General features: G+C 39.5%; 1 protein-coding gene across 26 annotated transcripts in view; it reads right to left on the bottom strand.

The window, feature by feature from the left end:
* clasp2 (cytoplasmic linker associated protein 2) overlaps positions 1-23,422 on the bottom strand; it is a 320,784-nt gene that overhangs the window by 290,803 nt on the left and 6,559 nt on the right. For all 26 annotated transcript variants that reach the window (XM_043688884.1, XM_043688883.1, XM_043688861.1 and 23 more), the window contains exons 2-6: positions 22,740-22,818; positions 14,704-14,807; positions 12,560-12,651; positions 10,368-10,443; positions 7,633-7,730 (exon numbers count right to left, since the gene is read on the bottom strand). In XM_043688884.1, coding sequence (XP_043544819.1) covers positions 7,633-7,730; positions 10,368-10,443; positions 12,560-12,651; positions 14,704-14,807; positions 22,740-22,818 — 449 coding nt within the window. The remainder of the gene's footprint in view (positions 1-7,632; positions 7,731-10,367; positions 10,444-12,559; positions 12,652-14,703; positions 14,808-22,739; positions 22,819-23,422) is intronic.

The following is a 23,422-nucleotide window of genomic DNA, read 5'->3' as shown; positions in this document are numbered from 1 at the left end:
TTCTCCTGTTCCCTGGATGCTGCCTGACCTGCTGCGCTTCTCCAGCAACACATTTTCAGCTCTGATCTCCAGCATCTGCAGACCTCACTTTCTCCTCAATGGAGACCATTTCAGGTGATCATGACCTCTGTCCTGGCGCTATTGGCTGCTTCAAGGACACTAGTTATTATGCTTGTCCTTCCAGCTGATGTGGAAAATCTTTCTCAAACAGCATTGATGATACTTTTCATGAGCCTTTGAGATAATAAAGGGTTAATTTGCTCTGCTGACCTGCAGGAAATTGGATGTCCCTCTCAAATAGATTTTAAGGAATTTACATTCCCATCTCTTGCAATTCAGAGCCATTTACAGGGTAATTTCCTAGTTAGTCAGAGTGAATTCACATTGTCATCCCTTGCTGATCAGAGCCATTTGCATCATCCTATTCAAAATCAATAAGAACATTGCAGTTCGAATTTTGACTACTCCCTGTAGTTAAAAAGATTCACAACAGGTTTGACCATTAAAGGGATGATTTATATTACATTGTTTCTGGAAACGATGTGATCACTACATTGTGTCTTGAGTGGCATGTGACCGTGGGGGGGGGGAATGGCTGGGGATTGTCTTTTGGGCATTACTGACTGCGATGTAAAGATTTTATATAAGGAAGGACTATTTCCTTTATTCAGAGAGAAATCTTTGACACAGCTCCACAAGCCCTGCGAAGTGTGTTAAAGAGTTTCTCAAGAAAGCTTGTTCTCTACTGTGCTTAATAAAATATTGGTTGTTCACAGAAGTTGGTAACTGCAATTGCATCCAGTGCGTAAGAATCTCAAGAAACAGAACCTAACACTTTCAGGTGGTATCTATACATGGTCCAAGTTTTGAGGCATATGGGTGAGTCAAAAGGATGGCTGCCTTAGACACAAGCATCTTGGTATTAGTAGAAATGTCATGGTCATCAAGGACTCTCAACCTTAAGTGTCCAAAGTGGTGGTTTCAGATTGGATGTCACGTTAAATCTCCACAACGATGTCAGCCTCAGAGGTAGCTTCTCAGATAGGGAAAATGTTCCATGTTTGAGGGCTTTTCCATTAATCTTAATGGAGAGATGAACTGGAATCTGACCTGGGTCAGTTTGGTAAAGGATTTGTGTCTTCTTGATGTGGAGGCTGAGACTAACTCTTTGGTTTGGAATTCCTCGAGATAGACACCCTGTGCTGGACATCTTTTAACATGAGAATACTGTAATACATCTGCAGACACATGCTCCTTGACAAGAGGTAGATCTGTTCCAGTGGCAAGTAAATCTCAATGACTGGGGATCTCCCTATTACGACAGCAGCCTTCATTGTGGTCATAACGATGGATATCACACAAATAACTTCCACCCAAATCACTGTTGAGGACTGATTTTGATTTATGATTTGCCTGGTTTCTCCCCTCTGAAGTTACCATCATGGGTGGTCCTGCCAGGATTTGAGAACTCAGGATGCATTGCTCAGGATCAACCGTGCACTCATGCTGATCCAAAAAAGGTGGCAATTCATGGAAAGTTTCAGCTCTTCTGTCTTTTTTAAATCAATTCTTATATTTAGATATATACATCCTCTTTGTCTATGTTCCAACCTTTATTTGTTCTGCCTTCTAAACTTTCTAGATATTTTCTATTACATTTTTCAAGAAGGATTCAAATGTCATTCGTATCTCCACCTTTAAACTAACTGTTGAATTGTTCTCTGAACATACCTGTAATTCCATAGACAGATAGACATACACCCCATAATATCAGTGAACGAAAGAAAGTGAAGCCAGCTGGTTCACAGAACTTTACAGCATAGAGTTTTTAAACAGGATGGAAAGAGAGGTTAGATTCTGAACGTTTACCAAAGCATCACAGGAAAGCTCACATAAAAAAGACTGATACCTTGGTTTCCCAGGCAAGATAGTTTATGTGGCAATTTCCTCACAAAAGAAAATGCATGAAAAGGCAGGACAGGAAATTCCTTTATCTCAGAGTTGCAAGCAGCTATATCACCCGATTGCTGAATTAAGGAATACAGTTCTGCTGTTCCTATCAGCTGTGGCACTTCACTTTCTCTCCCAGGAAGATGCAGACTTCAGAACACTACTTTTTAGTGGAAGACAGCCATGGAGAATGCCATTCTCATGTTATTTAATGAAGAGGACTATTCACAGGTCTACGAGTCTCAATGCCAAACTGCTGGCAAGTTCATCTTCAGAAAAAAATACAATTCAGAACTGTTCCCTTGGAGACAAGCATATCTAGCCAATTTCCTGATTCGAAAGAGGTCACTTGCCCATCAGTTAAAGCAACAACTGTGACATAATGTAAGACATTCTGTCATGGTATCAGCTTGATAACACATCTACTCTAGTTTGACCTTGAAAACTAAAACAAGTGTTGCAATTTCGAGCACTGAATTTCATAAACAGATATCTGTAAAGCCCACTTACAAAAGCACGTGTCCACAAACATTTCAAGACTGACGTAATTGTGACCACTAAGAAATTTGAAAAAAAAATTTAAAATATATACAAAAAAATGCCATAGCAACTAACTCAAAACAATTTCACTTGTGGGAAGTAACTCTACACTTACAAAATCTAGCTGCTGCATTATTCCAATGTTCTAATACGAGCTATAATTTACAAGTTCCAAGAACTAAACGACATCACCTTGTATTTCTCAGATTCTCCATCCCAAATAAAATGCTAACAGGAAGTATTAGATTTGAAAAAAATCCATTTCAATCAGAACAATGCAAAACCACAACGTTAAAAATCTGCAAAGAAAACACAGCATCAGGAGTAGGCCATTTGCACAGAAGACTGAGCACTGTTCCAGTTAAGTTAGTAAGTAATTTAATAAATCAAGGAATGGGCAAGTTGTTGGAGGGAATCCTCAGGGACAGGATTTACACATATTTGGAAAGGTAAGGACTCATCAGGAATAGTCAACATGGCTTTGTGCGTGGGAAATCATGTCTCACAAACTTGACTGAGTTTTTTGAAGAAGTAACAAAGAGGACTGATGAGGGCAGAGAGGTGGACATGATCTGTGTGTTCTTCAATAAGGTTCCCCATGGAAAACTGGTTAGCAAGGTTAGATCTTGGAATACAGGGAGAACTAGCCATTTGGATACAGAACTGGCTCAAAAGGTAGAAGACAGAAGGTGGTTGTGGAGGGTTGTTTTTCAGACTGGAAGCCTGTGACCAGTGGCCACAAGAATGGGTGTTGGGTCCACTACTTTTCATCATTTATACAAATGATTTAGATCTGAACCCAAGATGTATAGTTAATAAGTTTGCAGATGACACCAAAATTGGAGGTGTGATGGAGAACGAAGGAGGTTACTTCAGGTTAATATGGGATCTTCATCAGATGGGCCAATGGACAGAGAAGTGGTAGATGGAGTTTAATTTAGACAAATGCGAGGTACTGCGTTTTGGACAAGCAAATCTTAGCAGGACTTATATACTTAAATGGTAAGGTCCTAGGGAGTGTCGCTGAACAAAGAGACCTTGGAGTGCAGGTTCGTAGCTCCTTGAAAGCAGAGTCGCAGATAGATAGGATAGTGAAGGTGTTTGGTATGCTTTCCTTTATTGATCAGAATATTGAGTACAGGATTTAGGAGGTCATGTTGCGGCTGTACAGGACATTGGTTAGGCCACTGTTGGAATATTGCATGCAGTTCTGGTCTCCTTCCTACCAAAAGGATGTTGTGAAACTTGAAAGGGTTCAGAAACAATTGACAAGGGCGTCGCCAGGATTAGAGGATTTCAGCTATCGGGAGAGGCTGAAAAGACTGGGGCTGTTTTCCCTGGAACATCAGGAGCTGAGGGCTGACCTTACAGAAGTTTATAAAATCATGAGGGGCATGGATAGGATAAATAGGCAAAGTCTTTTACATGGGGTGGGCGAGTCCAGAACTAGAGGGCATAGGTTTAGGGCGAGAGGGGAAAGATACAAAAAAAAAGACCAATGGGCAACTTTTTCACGCAGCGGGTGGCGCATGTATGGAATGAGCTGCCAGAGGAAGTGGTGGAGGCTGGTATTTGGATGTGTATATATGAATAGCAAGGGTTTAGATGGATATGGGCCAAATGCTGGCAAATGGGACTAGATTAGGTTGGGATATCTGGTCGGCATGGACGAGTTGGAACGAAGCGTCTGTTTCCATTCTGCACATCTCTATAATTCTAAGAATAGTACAGCTTCTAGACCTGTGAAACACATCCTGCGACATGCAAGAACATCAGAATGTTCTAGCATCCAGGATAACCATATATCAACTACGATGGATCTGACCAAACTCATTTTTGAAACTTGAGCAGCAACTGATATTCAAAAGCATTGCTGAAGTGGAGAATGGTGCCAAAAACATGTTTCTGCATGTGTGAAGCTTGACATTAAGCAGAAAAAGAACAACCAAATGACTAGTCCGCAAGCAGTCAATGAGGTCCAGGCAGGCAATACAGGAGAATACAGGAGTCTTGAGGAAATCTTGCTCTTCAACTGGTACTGGTGACAGTAATGGTGCCTCTGGGGATTGCAATAGAACCAAGTCCCTAGAGAAGCAAGAAGTGGACCTCAAGACAGACGGTTGACAACATCTAAAATGCAGGTTAGAGGAGGCCGAGACTCTCGAAGGGATTTTGAGAAAAGTAAGTATGATATCACAAGACATGCAGTTGATTAATTGATGAGTTTTTCCCTGTTTAATTTTCAAAACTCAGGTAATACTGGTAGAGGTGGTGCTGTATTTGCACTGTCTCAACAGTGACAGTTGGATTAGCAATCTGGAAACCCAGGTTAATATCCTGGGGACCTGGGTTTGAATACCACTGTGGCAGATGAAGAAAGCTGAATTCAATAAAATCTAGAATTTGAAAAAAGCAAGTGATCATGTAGGCAACAACTACCGTTAATCATCATATAAATCCATCTGGTTCACAAATGCCCTTTAGGGAAGGAAATCTTCCATCTTTACCTGGTCTGACCTCCAGATCCATAGCAAAATCAGTGACTCTTAACTGCTCTCTGGATAACTATGGACAGGTAATAAATGCTGGCTCAGCCAGTGATGCCAGAATTCCGTGAAATAATTTTTTTAAAAAAGTATAATTGCAAGGTTTTATGATAAAAGGAGGCTTATTAATTAGTAGCAAAGCTTAATAGATTAGTTAGAAAAATTGGAACAGGAGTAGGTCATCCAGACGGTCGAGCCTGCCCCATCAATTAAGATGATAGTGGCAGATGCCTTTTACCCACTCCATCCCTCTCACCTTTGCACCTTTGATAATCAACATCTATTGACTTCTATTTTTAAAATGCACCAAGAATGAGTTTCCATAGACTGTTGGGGTCTAAAATTCCAAATATTCACCACTGTCAGCCCCTCAATTATTTAGTATTTTTGGAATACTATTACTTATTCTACTCTGAAGATGGATGCAAAATACTTATTCAACTCCTCTGACTTCCTGGTTTACCATGCATATTTTACCTGCCTCACTCTTTAAGGGATCTATATTTGCTTCGCCTTCTCTTCTGTTTTATGTTTAATAAGCTCTTATTTCCCATTTCAATACTGCATATCAGTTTGACCTCATTGTTTATTTTCTCCCTTTTTATTTCATTTCTTTTTGGTTGTCTTTTATTGGCCTTTAAAACTAATCTAATCCTCACCACTAATCTTTACATATTGAAAAAACATACTATTGTTATCTACATTTGTTAACCATTGTCAAATTTATTCCCTTCCTATAGCTTTTCTTCCTCATTAGTGATATTGCTTTGCTGAGAGTCATGACTAGCTTTTTAAATATCTGACATTTATTCCTCAAATGTCATTTCTACTAAACTTGTTTCCCAGTCAACTGCGGCCAAGTCTACGCTCATCTAAATTTAATTATCGTTATTTAACATTAGCACACTTGTTCTGACCAAGTTTCACTAAAAATGAATGCTCAATTTACCATATTATGGTCACTTCTCTTTGGAAGATCTTTTACTCAGATAATTTATTAAACCTGCTTCATGACACAACACCAGTTCCAAAAGAACCTGAACATGGGTTAGATCCATAGCATACTATTTGAGGAAATGCCTGGTACTCTGAGTTTTTCCTCACAGTTACCTTTGATTTTCCCAACCAACACTTGCACTCACTGTGTGCAAGCTTCACCCAAAAATTCTGGTCAGTGCCGGGTCAACACATCACCTTGCTGTCAAATGCATTTCTGTCCTAAGCTACTGTAGTGTCCAGTGAAGCCCAATGCAAGGAAGAGAGATTGTGCCCCATCTTCCAATTTGCACGTTAAAACTTTCTACACTAAACAATGAGTTCAACTTCAAACCTGGCCCTCCATTTTAACTTTTATTTTCCCTCCTGTATCCGTATATTGTTTTCAATGTTTTGGCTTTCAGCCAGTGCTGACCTTTATTCTGCTATTAATACAGAAGAACCTCGATCATCCGAACGAGGTGGGTGGGCACTATTTCGTTCAGATAATTGATTATTTGGTTAAATCGATTCAATGCCTTTCCTCTGGGGTTTGGGGTTTTCTATTATCCCTGTTCAGACTAGGCAGCAGCACAGCGCGCATGAGTTCCCCCGCCAATCCAGCCCCACCCTTTGCCTGCAACATTCCCATCCCTGCCCCCCTCTCTGGAGCAGCTGGACTGGACACCAACAACAAAACTGCTGCTGCTAATGCCTTTTGGGTGGGGGAGTCTCCAAATAGCGCGCACACAGAATGTTTTACTGCCATGTTTGGACAGGTTCCACCTTTGTCCTGTACAGGAGAATGTTAGAGAGATTATCTGGGGAAGGAGGGGGGGGGGTTGTTTAGGGTAGACACTGGTGTAGAACTCCAGGGAAAGTGCAGAGAGCGAGAGCGTTGGACAAACATCTTTAACGTAAATGTTTCTGTCGGGGACCTTGAGATCTCCTTCGAATAATCCAATTTTCAGATAATTGATATTCGGACAATCAAGGTTCTCCTGTACGTAGTCCAATTCAACCAGATAGTATACTTTGCTTTGGAGCAGCTGGACTGGACACCAACAACAAAACTGCTGCTGCTAATGCCTTTTGGGTGGGGGAGTCTCCAAATAGCACGCACACAGAATGTTTTACTGCCATGTTTGGACAGGTTCCACCTTTGTCCTGTACAGGAGAATGTTAGAGAGATTATCTGGGGAAGGAGGGGGGGGGGTTGTTTAGGGTAGACACTGGTGTAGAACTCCAGGGAAAGTGCAGAGAGCGAGAGCGTTGGACAAACATCTTTAACGTAAATGTTTCTGTCGGGGACCTTGAGATCTCCTTCGAATAATCCAATTTTCAGATAATTGATATTCGGACAATCAAGGTTCTCCTGTACGTAGTCCAATTCAACCAGATAGTAATACTTTGCTTTTTTTTTAATGTATGCATCATCAACTGATACACAGATCAAACATTTAGGAGTTTATACAGCATTAAATTTTCACAGCTTATAGTAAAACAAATTCATGCTGAGACACTTAAGTTATGAAACTAAAGTTATTAAATTCACTTTTGAACATTCATGACAAACAGTAATAAAATATTTGATCATAGTTAGCGCATTCAACTAAATGACCTTGCTTGTGGAACTCCCTTCTTGATGAGATCAGCACGTACTTTCTCCCCAACATGACGGTAAATTTCGACCATTGCACTCATAGCTGTATCTCTGACCTGTGAAGGTGTAATGGAATTCTATTAGTCTATGTTCAACCAAGAAGAGATAACTTTATCCACACAGACACCGTGGTGCAGGTAACGAACAAGCTGCCAAAGGAAGTGGTGGAGGCAGATACAGTTACAACATTTAAAAGACATCTTGATGAATATATGAATAGGAAGGGTTTTTAAGAGTGATATTGGCCAAATACTGGCAAATGGGACTAGGTCAGATTGGGATGTCTGGTCAGCATGGACAAATTGGACCAACATCTATTTCCGTGCTGCATGACTGAAAATGCAACAAGGCAAGACTGAGGAAGGAAGGAGGTAGAAGAGTTTGAAAAAAAAAGAAATTTGTAACAATTTTATAAAGCAATTATATATTGGCATTTTGGCAAATTCTAAACAATACATGCAAAATCAATTACCAGCATTTCATTTTCTACAAATTCATCAGACTTCAGCTGGAATGCAATGACAGCATACCAGCTGGCCCCAGCATTCCTTGAATAGGAATTAAATAAAGCCAGTTCTCTTGATTTCTTTATCACAATTATGCAATCTCTGCCGCAAAAGCATTATGAGCATGTGCCAAGGACAAAATAATATTGCTACTAATGTTTGAAAAAAATGAAAAGTACACCAATGCACAACATAAGAATACAGTAATAGTTATACTGACGTAAGTTGAGTCAGTGCCTGAATGGAATCACCTCAGGAGATGCATAAACTACGAGAAATAAGCTAACAGATAAAAGGTGACCACAAATGCATTCTATTCACAATGTCATGGTCATTTGTCACAAAGGTATTACAGAAGTCAATAGCAAAGAATATTTCTGTGATTAAATAATACTTCAGTCAAGAGAACATAATGGCAATTTTAAAATGTTCATTTGAAACTGGAAAGCAGATTTAAAAAACATATGGCAATTCTCATTCTAACATTGCTTTATAATATCAAAACAGGTTTCAGAAACTGTTGGGAAACAAAATAATTCAAACCATGAATTTGTAGCTGAAGTCAGTAACATCAAAGCTAATTGAGGACTCAAATTGTTTGTTAAAGTGAATATTTTGAAAAATTTTCCATTCAATAAGCTCCTTATCATTACCACATCTGCAGGATATCACTGCAGGAGTTCCTCATTGCAGAGCCAACTTTAGCTGCTTCATGAATGACCTTTTCTCCATTATTATCTGTTATCCATTCTGATATCTCATTTGGCCTAGCATCAAATGATGTGTTGTAAGGATCTTGAAAAGTTTTGATATATTTCACCACAGTTAAGGGACCATACAAATGCAAACTGTTATTCTTGTTCTTCACAGGCTTGCAAGCTGCACAACAACACTCTGACACTTACGATATAACAAATGCCCAAATGCAAAAGTAAGTGGTCCTATCTTTCACTGGCCAATACCACAGAAGATTCATAATGGAATGTGTAACAGTCTAAGTGGCTTAGTTTTCATTAATCATATGCCTATTTATAATAATTATTCTTTCGAAAATAAATTCAATTGAAGTGGCATGATCATTAACAGAACATTTTCATACAGTTGGCATTGGTACAGACTAAATCAGTGGCTTTGGATGAAATATTTATTGAGTATTATAATCTCTGTACTGCAATTTCAGGCAATTCAAATGTATAAAATATCATATTCACAACTCATCTGCCTGGTACAACACATGCAATGGTGCATTATCAGTACCTACTGCAACTTAAACCATTGGTGTCAACATAGTCAGACATTGTCAAAGACATCATCTTACTCAGGTTCGAAGTTTGCTCATTGAGCTCGAAGGTTTGTTTTCAGATATTTCGTCACCATGTTCGGTAACATCAGCGAGCCTCTGGTGAAGCACTCGTGTTCTGCCCCTTTCCTGTTTGTGTCTTAGTCTTAAGGCGGGTGATATCATTTCTGGCCATTTTTCTCAGAGGTTGGTAAATGGGTCCAAACTGGTGTTTATTGATGAGTTCTGGTTGGAATGCCAGACCTCTAGAAATTTCCATGATGGTCTCTGTTTAGCCTGTCCAAGGATGGATGCATTGTCCAAGTCGAAGTGGTATCCTTCTTCGTTTGTACGCAAGGATACTAGCGATAGTGGGTATGTCTTTTGGTGGCTAGTTCATGGATCCTGGTGGCAAGCATTCTGCCAGACTGTCTGATATAGCGTTTGTTACAGTCCTTGCATGGTATTTTTTAAAATGACATTCATTTTGTTGGTTGTTTGTATAGGGACCTTTTAGGTTCACCAGCTGCTGTTTGTGTGTTGGTAGGTTTGTGGGCTACCATGTTGTCCCATTTACCAACCTCAGAAAATGAACCAGAAATGATATCACCCACCCTAAAAAGGCCAAGATACAAACAGAAAGCAGGACAGAACATCAGCGCTTCACCAGAAGCTCACTGATGTTACCTAGCATGGTGATGAAACATCTGAAAAACAAACTTTCCAGCTCAGCAAGCAAACTCGCAACCTGAACCACGTCTTCTCAAAATCACAAATCATCTTTCTTTTCAAAAACCGTATGTTAAAAATTGTTGCACAACAATTACACAACTCCATTACACTGTACTTTTTGCTATCATATTCACTTTGTTTGATCCTGAAAACGGTTGATAAAATCATAAACGTACCTGACTATTTGGATCCCCAAATAGGTTGCATATGTGTGGTACTATTTTGCTTAATGTTAATGGCTGTGCTCCATAACTGCAAAAATAAAAATCATTTATTTAAGCTCACTGTCTTGCAGTAGCTCATAAAAACTAAACATGCAGAATGCATCAACTCTTTCAATCCATTTCATTAGAAAAACGCATCAGCGACATTAAAATGCAAATAAAGACGGTACGTGTTTCAACTAAGAGACATTGAATCTAAATATTGCTGAAATATACACATTTTGTGTAAGCTTTTCCTTGCACTCAAGACAATATGCAAAAGACACCAAGTTAAAGTGAAAACGTCTATACTGTATGCAAAGAAAGTTCAGATTTATTAGCAACAGGACTCTGATTAGTAGAGGCTGTGTCTTGGAGAATGCACCAGTGATAACTGCCAAAATTCATTCAGATATTATATCAAGTCAGTTGACTTTCATTGGTCAAGACATTACCATGATAAACAAAACAGAGAATACAAGCTATATTGTGGAGTTGAAACAGTCAACATATGTACAACTTTCACTCTGCTTGAAAAGAACAGGAGAAAGTGAGGACTGCAGATGCTGGAGATCAGAGCTGAAAATGTGTTGCTGGAAAAGTGCAGCAGGTCAGGCAGCATCCAAGGAACAGGAGAATCGATGTTTCGGGCATAAGCCCTTCTTCAGGAATGAGGAAAGTGTGTCCAGCAGGCTAAGATAAAAGGTAGGGAGGAGGGACTTGGGGGAGGGGCATTGGAAATGCGCTGCAATCTTCTTCCTGACCTCTCCGTCCCCACCCCACTCCAGCCTATCACCCTCACCTTGACCTCCTTCCACCTATCGCATTTCCAACGCCCCTCCCCCAAGTCCCTCCTCCCTACCTTTTATCTTAGCATGCTGGACACTCTCCCCTCATTCCTGAAGAAGAGCTTATGCCCGAAACGTCGATTCTCCTGTTTCTTGGATGCTGCCTGACCTGCTGCACTTTTCCTGCAACACATCTTCAGCTTTGAAAAGAACAGGGCCCTGTATACTAATAAATAGCTTCCAGTACACACAAGCCACACTGCAAGTCCAACCAACAATCCTACAATCGTCATCAATGTAATACATTGCACACTAAGGATTATATCGCACATAGCGGAAATATAGAAGGAGTAACAGGTTAAGTGACATTCTATCAGACATTTCTCATGGAACCCAAGGATTTTCCACAATGTACATGCAATGTGCCAATCAATTCGATTGTCAATTGGGCTTACTTGCAATTTCAGGAAGCTATTTAAATTAAGAGCTTCGTTCTTTATAAACAGAAATAATCTGGAGACCCACTTGAACATTTTTCAGTTTAGTAAAATAGCTAACAGCCAATCGAGCTTCATTTTTCAAGGCAGGACTTGACCAGAGTCAAGTTATCTGGTTTAAAGTTTATACTAAGCTCAATAGTAAACAGTCAGGCATCACTAACTTTGTTGTATCAATGCCTCTACCAAAGACTAGCCAATAAATGAACTCTTGTCTCATACAATAGAAATGTTATTTTCTGTTTACTTAGGTATTTTCACAAATTGTTCAGATAACTGCAAAAGGAAAGGCTTCAACACAAGTGCCTTTTTCCAGTAATATCAAGGTCTGTCCTACCAAAAATGACGAATTTGCCACCATATGGATCTAATTTTAAAACTTCGCTTTCTTCAGTAAATGGTAGCAGTTTACTTTCAAGCAATCCAAAATTATCTGAAATTAAACTAAACTAATAAGAATCTCTAATCTTGAACTTTGAGGTGAAGTGAAAAAAAAAAGAGCAACAGAAATTTGACACAGTCATAATGAGCAGATTAAATCTGTAAACTTCAGGAAAAATTCACAATTGATTACTTCCTCACAGAAAGAATACTGCAGTGTTGAAGTAAAAACAAAAATAAAAGTCAACCATGACTAGTTTCAAAAGTTCAATATCGAAGTGGCACTGCAACACACATAATTTTGGTCACATGTAACATTGTTTACTATCAGAAATTTTCCAGTCACGAAGAAACAAGTTCCATTTTCAACATGCAAAGGGCTCTAAGTGATCTTTGTTGAGATTCAACAGCAGACTCAGACTGTGAATTAACAGTACTGTGAAACATTGAGAATAATTTATATTATATTAACGAGTAACACAGTTGAACCAAAACTTACGTGCTTAGTGTAGTGATGACGCAGAGGCAGACTCCTTCACGTGTCCGAAAGTTCTTGTGTTTAAATCCTGAAGTTAATCGTTCCCAAGCATACTGAAAAGAAAATTTACTGATTTTATGCAGAAGCCATCTCAAAATGTTAATCATGATGTGATCTCTGCCCCAACAGGCAGACCAAAGTCAGATCATGTGATCACGCTTGATACAATTCTTCACAGAAAACAATAACAAGAAATTAAAAATTTATTTATTTAGAAAATAATAGCTAGGAAATTTACATAACAAGATGTCAATCCTTTAAGATGTTTACTGAAACAAAGGATTAAAGACTCAACTAGCTAGACGTTTGGTAGGTAGCTTATATTTTAAACCCCACAACATAACAGGTCTCCTTTTTACTTTCAGCACAACCAAAATATTACAAAAGAACAATGCACCATATCTGTATTAAACATTCAATTCTCCTGAACCCATTTTGAAGTGATTCTTAAATCCTGAGAGTTTATTTTTCTTTTCCCCTCTCAGCCTGGTAACTTCTGACACCAGAGTTGACCTTGGTGGAGGCAATATTACTGGAGACTTGCACCAAAGCACAATCAGAGCAAAACTTCCTACCTCATTTTACTTCCACAAAAACACAATTTTTTTTGATTGGAGTGAGAGGTTCCACATGCATTTCAGTAAACTGAGACATTTAGCCTCCTTGGCACTTTTTTAAACCTCAACTACCATCACACCAACACCCACCAATCACTAACCCCCAAATGCCCACACCCTCACTGATAAACTGAGTTTTCAGTGATATCTTAGAAACCAATCTTTTTTCAAAGCCCATTTCTAGAGCAACATTAATCACATGGGCCTCGAGTACAGGTAAAAATGATAATTTGGTTTTCAAGAGGTTTGTTTTATCCTATTCATTTGTGGGATGAGGGCATCACTAGCTAATGCAGCATTATTGCCCATCCCCGAATGCCAAGGAGGCAGTTAAAAGTCAACCAGTTGAAGGCCTGACCAAGTAGGGATGGCAATTTTCTTCCCTAAAGGATATCAGCAAATCAGATGGGTTTTTCCAACAATCAAAGATGGCCATCATTAGACTCCAGATTTTTTTTTTTTTAAAATTGAATTCCAGATTTTTATTTTTATTGAATTTAATTTCCACTGTCTGCTATGGCAGGATTTGAACCCAGTCCCCTGAATACTACCTCTGTCTCTAGATTAATAGTTTGAGAATAATACCACTCGGCCAATGCATCTCCTGTTTATACTGCAGCTAAATGGCCAATACGAACTATAACATTTACAACCTGACTCAACATTTTTCTGGAACATTAGAGACACTGTCTTACCAATTTAAGTAAAAAGCTCCAAGCATAAGCACCTTACACCTTCTTTTAAGTGCAAGGATCTGGGCCCCCTTTAACCTCTAAAAAATTCAAATCAATTTCATTAGACATGACCCTTCCTTAACAAAACCATGCTGACTTTTCTTGATTAATCCCGGCCTCTCCAATTCGGTCCCTCAGAATTGCTTCTAATAGTTTCCCCACCACTGAGGTCAGACCAACTGGCTTGTACATTCCTGATTTATCCCTTCTTGAATAATGTGCCACATAGGCTGTTCTCCAATCCTCTGGCACCTCTCGTGCAGCCAGAGAGGAACTCAAAGTTATTGGCATTCCCATGCTATTTCCTTCCTGCCTCACTAAAGTGTTGAATATATTTCATCTGGCCCAGGATATTTATCTCTTTGTAAGCTTGCCAAGCCACTCAACCTCCTTTCTATTTGAGCTAATTTTAAAAATTACATCAAAGCTCTTCTCCCCAATTTTTATACACACATCATCCTCAATTTTTCTCTGTTGTTGACTTCGACAACTAGGACTACCTGGGCAATGATTAACACCAATCATTGATAAGTTGCAGAGAAGGTTTTGCTCCACTAAGACATGTTGTAAAACTTGCCTGTCTCAGAACTTCTCATTTCCGTGCTTGTTTGAAAAAATACTGGAATTCTAACAGATCACAGAAAAGGCTACAATAATCTGCATAATTTTCATCAGAATGTGAAAATATTTTAGAACCTGAAATAAAAGTTACTACTCCAATGTTTACCAATAGCACGAAACCCAAGAAACATACCTGGGGTGATACAGCCTGATCCATTATCCTGATAAGAAGATTTTGTGTTTGCTCTCTGACTTGATCTTTGGTATCACCTAAACGATCTACAAGTGCTGGAACCACTGTGGGAAATAATGCAAGCATGAATAACCAATCTTTGCAGATGTTACGGTTATGGCAGCATTCTCTTTATTTAGATTTACATTTCCACACAGATCTTAAGCAAAATGTAAGAATTCAAGATCTTAAAGCTACACACTTACAACTGACAAACCAAACAAACAAAACTAAACCTTGAAAAGTTAGAAGATTACTGTTAAAATTACTGATAGCTGTTGAAATGGTACTTGCTTCTTCAAGTGTTAACCCCATTAAGGTGCCATGGCTTGGGATTGTTACTAACAACAAAGTGTATTTATGTTATATTCCATCAGAATTTACTTTATTTGTAATAAAGAGTTCTTGTCAAGTACATGATCCTGGTCAGTGTTTTACGTCAACCTGATTCAATCACACATGTAAGACAGGAACTGTGCATGATTCCATTAACCTTTGTGGAGATCCCAAGAGCAATGGGGTTTGAGAATCAGTGCGCCCAAGTGCATCACAACAATAGCTTGATGATCAGACAGCAATTAAGTTACATAGATTGTTAATACTCACATGCAAGTTGACAAATTGACTAATGTAACACATCAAGGCAGTGCCCAAGAATGGTCTTTGACTTATCAGTAAAATCATGAAACAAGTTGCACTGTGCTGGGTACACCCAATTGTCGTTAAAGGGTGCAGCACTCTCAAACAAACAACAGTAAAACATTTGACTTACAAAAATTGGGTGACCATATGGGGAAAAGAAACGCAACAATATATTTTGGGGACTTTAGAAACACACCTGAAAACAAAAAGAATCACATCAAAGTCAGCCTATATTTCAGTTGTTAAGAGAGTGGTGATAATAAAGGCAAGATCATGGGTTGAATCCACATATTGACCATTTCTTCAAGTCTTCATCAACAACTGAAACGTTCCACGCTCTTAGAGCAACAATGGTGACTCAGTGGTTAGCACTGCTGCCTCACAGCATCAGGGACCCCAGGTTCAATTCTACTCTATGTGGAGTTTGCACATTCCGTCAGTGTCTGCATGGGTTTCCTCCCTGTGGTGTAAAATTATGTCCCAATACATGTGTGAATCATAACCTCACAGCATCAGGGACCCCAGGTTCAATTCTACTCTATGTGGAGTTTGCACATTCCGTCAGTGTCTGCATGGGTTTCCTCCCACAGTCCAAAGATGTGCAAGTTAGATTGATTAGCCATGCTAAATTACCCATAGCGTCCAGGGATGTGTGGATCAGCCATAGGAAATGCAGGGTTACTGGGGGAGGTAGGGTGCTCTTCAGAGAGTCAGTGTGGACTTGTTGGGCTGAATGGCCTGTTTCTACATGATCGGGATTCTATGAATTCACTTAAGAGGAATGGCAGAAGCATCTCTGAAAAGTTGCAAACTCCCCTTTGATTTGGTACAATTTTCTACTTCAGCTAAGCTCTGGAGGACCACATGAATCTACTTGAGACAGGCTTGCCCAATCTTGCAAAAAACATTACGTTAATTGGACTGTTACGTAGTACATGAAATAGAATTTAATGAAGTAGCATGAAGGACATTCCTCTAGGGCAATGCAGGTATCAGTACCTATGAATTAATAATTTACTGCATGTAGTTCATGCTTTTGTAAATCTACATTATAAATCATATTCAAGATATATGCATATTACAAATCACAAAAATGTAGAGTAGAAAGCAATGGCATGCTTAGCATGCAACCAGCATTCATATGCTGTACATGTGAGCCAGAGGACAGGTACATAAACAGCCTTTTTAACATGAACAAAAATCAAAAATTCGAGGAGAAAACCTAAAGTATACAGACATAGGTGATGTGTTAATAACACATGAATCCAATTTGAACTTTAAGTTTACACACAAAATGTCAATGTTGCATATTCTGTAGTTTTACCTTTCAACAACGATTTCAGAAATTCTGCTGCAAAATCATAAAAACACTGGATGGCAATGACATGAGAAAAAGAAGCATCTGAGGCAAAAGTGATCAATTTAATCTGGATACCCCAGTTAGTACTTACAGCAGTAACCAAAGTCTCTTGATACCAGCAAGATTCCTCAGTGTTTCCATCTTATAATGCTTGGGGAAGTGGCAAATACTTCGACTGCTGGTTTTTTTGACTAGGCTTGTAATCACAAAATTATTTTTGTTCAATCACAAAATCAGAATTTTTTTAAAGCACCAGATTTTTGTGCTTCACAGCAAATCTGGACAGGAACAAAGCAAATGAGATTCTCGGTTCGTTCCATCTTCTTAGACTTGAATGAAGATGTGTTCAGAACTCAATCTGTCTTTCTCACACCTAATACTGAAATTTTTCATGTTATCCTCCCTGTTGGTTCAGTGTTGCCCATTACTCATCATTAAAACTAATATGGACTCTTTTTTTCTACACTGGCTTATGACTAACTAGAGGGCATAGATTTAGGATGAGAGGGGAAAGATTTAAAAGAGACCTAAAGGGGCAACTTTTTCATGCCGAGGGCGGTAGGTGCATGGACTGACATGCCAGAGTAAGTGGTGGAGGCTAGTACAACTGCTGCATTTAAAAGGCATCTGGATGGGTATATGAATAGGAAGGGTTCGGAGGGTGCTCGCAGGTGGGACTAGATTGGGTTGGGATATCTGGTCGGCATCTGTTTCCGAGCTGTACGCCTATGCCTCTATGATAACTGGAACCAGATTTCAATCACAAAAGACTGGGAAGAACACTTTATGGATAAAACCATAGATGAACAATGAGGGGTGCTCAAAAGGAAAAAAACTGGCACAATACATAGCTTGTGCATAACATAATGGCATGAGCTCGCGGGTCTGGCGTAACAGAAAAAGGATGATCATGGGTAATGGGGTCCCTATAAAAGGCATATACAGGTGATAATATAATTTAAAATAAGTAAACAGCAGCCTTGGCAAATAATTATAACAATCAGAAAAAAAATTAATGGAGCAACTAACAGATTTTGCACATGGTTAAAACAAGGTGCAATCAGACCAAAGTTTAACAAATCTCCAGAATGCATGTGTTATCAGCTACAGCAGAATCAATACATTACAACGTGCAATCTTTTGGCCGGGCATATCTTGAACTCTATCACTACCATCAAGCAGAAGAAAGAGTACTTTGAATAGCTAAATGCCAGCATTAATAAATTAGTTAACTCCTGAAATAAAGTTGAAAAAAATAAAACTTTTAAATTCTGCCCATAGAACTTCCTGGAGTATTTTCCCTCTGAGATGCAGCCAGAGAGGACACTGCCCATGGGCCGTTGCTCTATGGGGTCTGGACTGCCTGCTGGGGCTGGCACTTGTCCCTGACCAAGCTGTGGTCACTGCCTGGTGTCATCTTTTGGGGGGTACATAGTGTCTCTTCTTGCTGGCCAACATAGCGTCCACTATCTGTTCAGGTCACTATTCAGTGGGACCTTCTTCACCTTCCTCTTGGGCAACAGTTGGTCGATGTGATTTTTAGTTCTCTCTCTCTGGAACATTATCAGAACTGCAGATTCATGCAGGAAATGGTGTGCTGTCCCAGTGGAAAAAAAAGGATGCTACGTTTAGTCCAGTGTAGATGATGAGTCCTGGGGCTGATGTTAGACTCTCAAGGGGGATACTGGCTCAATGGCAGATGTGTCAGTGGCAGTTCCATCATGCTGTGGTGGATATTCCCTGGTTCAGGGCACAGGCAGTAATGCATTATGGGACATGATCCCAAGTCAGAAAGCTACGCATGAAGTATAGCCTCAGCATGAGGAAGAAGTGACACCAAAATGGCATCAATTGATTCAAGTACTACAGTAACAAACTTTGAAATGAATATCATGCCACTCAGTCAGGTTTAAGGCCCAATAACATATCAATATTAAGGCCAAACACTGTCAAATAGGGCCATTGGCCCATTTGTGTCAAGTAAACATGAAGCAGAAATGATGCCTCCTGTCACACCAGGGGGATGTAGCAAATCTCTTTCACAGATCTGTCCTTGGAGGTGGCACCAACTGAAGACAGAAAAGGGAAGAAGGCAATACAGATTATCTGGGAAGGGATGCTTTTGTAAACATTCAGAGAAAGTTGAACAGATTTCTGAAGTAGTGTCAGGTGTCAAACATGCACTCTTGGTTAGAAACACTTTTTTGCTTATGTAAAAGGATGGCAGCTTAATCTTGAGGCAAAGAAAAAAAAACTGACTCAACTTAAAATTGCATAGTCTACAGATTTTGGCTTTTGAAGATTTGTTTTTGTTACATTTTTCAGTATTAACATTTACTTATCACTTTTTACAAAAAAAAAATCATTCAGGGAGCTTATCCTTGTGCTTTTAAATACAGAGGAGGAGAATAAAAGGAAGTGATGCTGCACCTTTACAAATCAGACCATAGTTAGAATATGGTGTTTAGCTCTGGACACTTGGGATGCTAAAGCCCTGGACAGAGCGCAAAGAAAATTTACTAGAATCATACCAGGAGTGAGAGATTTTAGATACAAGGTTAGAGAAATTGCACATTTTCTATTTGTAGCAGAGAAAATTAAGAGATGACCTTCTTGAGGTGTTCAAAATTATGAATAATTTTGACAAGGTGAAGAAAAATATTCTGTGTGTACCAGTTGGAATGTCAATAACTATTAGTCACAATTTTAAGATCGTCAGCAGAGATCAGAGTGAGATTGCTCAGTGATTAGCACTGCTGCCTCACAGCACCAGAGACCCAGGTTCAATTCCAGCCTTGTGGGTGTGTGTACCTTCTGGGTGCTCTGGTTTTCTCCCACAATCCAAAGATGTGCAGGTTAGGTGAATTGGCCGTGCTAAATTGCCCAGAGTGTCCAGGGATGTGTAGGTTTGATGCATTAGTCAGGGGTAAATGTAGAGTAATAAGGTTGGGGAATGCTTCTGGGTGGGTTACTCTTCGGGGGGTGTGATTGGACTAGTTGGGCCGAAAAGTCTGTTTCCATACTGTAGGGATTCTTCTTATTCTGAAATTTCTTTCCTCAGAATTTGGAATATACTGCCAAGAAGAGTGGTGGTGGTGGATTTCATAGGCGATTTCAAAGAAGAACTGGGTAGGTGTTTGGAAGTGATTAATTGAGGACGACAGAGACAAGACTGGAGAATGGGATTTGCTGGGGAGCTCTTTCCGGAGCCAGTATAGATGTAATAGGTCAAATGACCTCCTTGTCCTGAAAAATTCTATGATTCTACTCGTGTTCTTTTGCTCACATTGTTAGTATTCTTTGAGGAAGTAGCGAGCAAACTAGTCAAACACAGTTTTCCTTTCACCAAACAATGTTGACTCTGCCAAACTGTTGTACAATTTTCCTAAGTATCCTACTATAAAAAGCAGAATCTAACACTTTGCTGCTAATAGATGGTGAGCTAACCAGCCTGTAGTTTCCTGCTTTGTGCCCCTCATTTCCATAATAAAGTGGTCAGGTCACTATTTTTCAATCAAGGGTATTTGGAAAACTAAAACCAATGCATCTACTTCTCAGCCTGCAGTCCACTTACCACCACTAGAATCAATATCACTCCTCAAAATAAAAGATGGTAGTTGAAATACTGGAGAGGATGTCAATGGATGAAGACAGAGGTGGTTGTACTTGAGAACTGCTAAGTCACCAGGATTGGCTGAGATGGCGCTAAAATTATTGAGGAAAAGGGGAGAAATGCTGAAGCATTGACTATAATTTTCAAATACTCCTTTAATACAAGGGCAGTGTCCAAGGACTGAGGATGTGCAATTGTTTTACCTTTTATTCAATGGTGAAAAATAAACACTGTTGTGAGGAAGTTTTTATCAAGAATAATCCAAGACAAATTTAACAGCCACTTGGTCCAGTATGGAATAATTAAGGAAAAGCACGTATTTAACAGCAAACGGCTTTTAACTAACTCGCTTGAGTATTTTGGTGAACTAACAGAAAGGATTGATTGGAGCAATGCAGTTATGATACACAGAGACTTACAAAGTTATTTGAGAAAGCACCACAATAGATTGGTCAAGAAAGTCAAAGCTGATTAAAGAATATAGGGTGGTAATGGTAGGTGTCGCGGGGGGAACACTTTGAGACAAGTGATTATAATTCTATTAGTTTTAAAACAGTGATGGAAAAGGCTAGACTTGATACGAAAACTTAAAGTTCTAAACTGGAACAAGGCCAATTTTGATGTATGAGGCAAGAACTTTCAAAAGTTGACGGGGGCAGTATTCAAAGGTAAAGGGACGGCTTCAAAATGAGATTAAAGTCCAGAGGCGGTATGTTCCTGTTAGAATGAAGGTCAAGGCTGGTAGGTGTAGGGAATGGGTGACCGGAGAAATGGAGAAGATTCTGGTCAAGAAACAGAAGGAAGCAAGAATTGAGTGACAACAGGGATTGAGTGAATACCTAGATGAGTACAAGGGCAGTACAAGTATACTTCAGGAAATCAGAAAGTCAAAAAAAGGGGGCATGCAATAGCTTTAGCAAATAGGGTTAAGGAGAATCCAAAGAGTTTCTACAAATACATGAAGGACAAATGAGTAATTAGGGAGAGAACAGGGCCCCTTAAAGATCAGCAAGGCCGCCAAAGTGTGGAACCACAGGAGACAAGGAGATACTAAGAGAGTATTTTGCATCAATGTTTTCTGTGAATAAGGATAGAGAAGCTAGGAAATTTGGTAAAATAAACAGCAACATCTGGAAAGATGTTACAGAGATGACGCTGCTGGATGTCTTAAAACTCAGGTGATGAGAAGTGCTACATGTTGGTTGGGCAAATCAAGGCAGAACGTATATACTTAACGTCCTGGGGAGTGTTGCTGAACAAAGAGATCTTGCCATGCAGGTTCACAGTTCCTTGAAAATGGATTTGCAGTTAGACAGGGTACTGAAGGCAGCATTGGTACACTTGGTTTGATCAGTTAGTGTATTGAGTATAGGGGTTGGGAGGTCATATTTCAGCCAGTGGTATAAGACATTGATTCAGCCACTTTTGGAATACTGTGTTTAATTCTGGTCTCCCTCCTACGGGAGGGATGTTGTGTAACTTCAATGAATTCAGAAAAGAATGCTGCCAGGGGAGGAGGGTTTCAGTTATAGAGACTGAAATCGGCTGGAGCTATTTTCTCTGGAGCGTTGGAGACTGAGGGGAGACTTTATAGAGGTTTATAAAATCATAAGGGGCATGGAAGGATGAATAACCAAGGCCTTTTGCCTAGAGTGGGGGAGTCCAAACCTAAAGGGCATAGGTTTAGGGTGAGGGGGGAAAACATTTAGAGGAACCTAAGGGGCAATGTTTTCACATGTACTGAATGAGCTGCCAAAGGAAGTGGTGAAGACTGGTACAATTACAACATTTAAAAGGCATCTGGATGGGTACGTGAATAGGAAAGGTTTCAAGGGGTATGAACCAAAAGCTGGCAAATGGGGCTAGACTAATTCAGGATATCTGGTCTCCATGGATGAGGTGGACCGAAGGATCTATTTCCATACTGTACAGCTATGACTAAATAAAAGTAACAGCAGCCACATGGTTAGGAAATTTGAGGTGACACAACAAAATAGGGCAGAGCAGCTTTTTTTTTGGGTCTGGTGAAATTCTATTACAGATTCCCAAAACATTGGTATTAGAACCACTTTCTTGATGTATGTAATACCGACCTAGTCAGAGATGCACAAAACAATTTCAAAATTTACAGATGGCATAACACTTGAAAGTACTGTGATCTGCATAAAGGACAGTGATAAACTTAGGATGACTTAGGTTGGTGGAAAGGCGGCCCGTTGGCAGATGCAATTTAATGAATTGTCAACTGAAAAAGTACAAATGGGGAAAAAAATGGTAGCAACACCCTTTATCAACTCGTGCAATTGGTTTCTGCACGACAAGCCCTTTGGGATGCTTTTAAAAAAAAAACAAATCGCAAAGTCAATATGGTGGTTTACTCACCTGTTCCAAAATAGGGCTTAAAGCGATCTTTAATGCGATCCACAAGTGCTGCTATAACATCAAGAGCAAGTAATGTAACCTGCAATTACAAAATAAAAAAAGATCAAGGCTCTGAGTGTATTCTTTTTTGTATGATACAATAATATTCATTATTGTTACATTACATCATACATTTTATTTGATGAAGTCGACTGATGCAACCCACAAGCTTTTATCACCAAGGCAAGTCATTATTAAAATACTGCAAAGTGCAGTTTTCAACCCTAATTAGATCAACAAACCTTCACCCAGGATCATAGGAAGCCTTAAGATATTAATTGAACCCACAGCAGGAAATAGCTTGGGAAGCACTGACAAACAGACAAAGTAATCTCTCAGTTTGCGAGAGACACAAAGCTAGAGGAATATGCACAGAGGTTCCAGAATATTGGATCATAAATTCTGTGCCTTATGGTCTTTTACTCCACAACATCTGATGAAGGACCAGCGCTCCAAACGCTAGTGCTTCCAAGGAAACCTATTGGACTATAACCTGGTGTTGTGAGATTTTTAACTTGGATCATAAAGGCAAAGAATAATAAGAGTTTATCAGAAAGATGATCATGTCAGATTGTGATCTTATGGGCGGCACGGTGGCACAGTGGTTAGCACTGCTGCCTCACAGCGCCTGAGACCCGGGTTCA

This window comes from Chiloscyllium plagiosum, chromosome 4, assembly GCF_004010195.1.
Source record: "Chiloscyllium plagiosum isolate BGI_BamShark_2017 chromosome 4, ASM401019v2, whole genome shotgun sequence".
In the NCBI taxonomy this organism is placed as follows: Eukaryota; Metazoa; Chordata; class Chondrichthyes; order Orectolobiformes; family Hemiscylliidae; genus Chiloscyllium; species Chiloscyllium plagiosum.
This window is presented reverse-complemented; position numbering and strand designations above follow the sequence as displayed.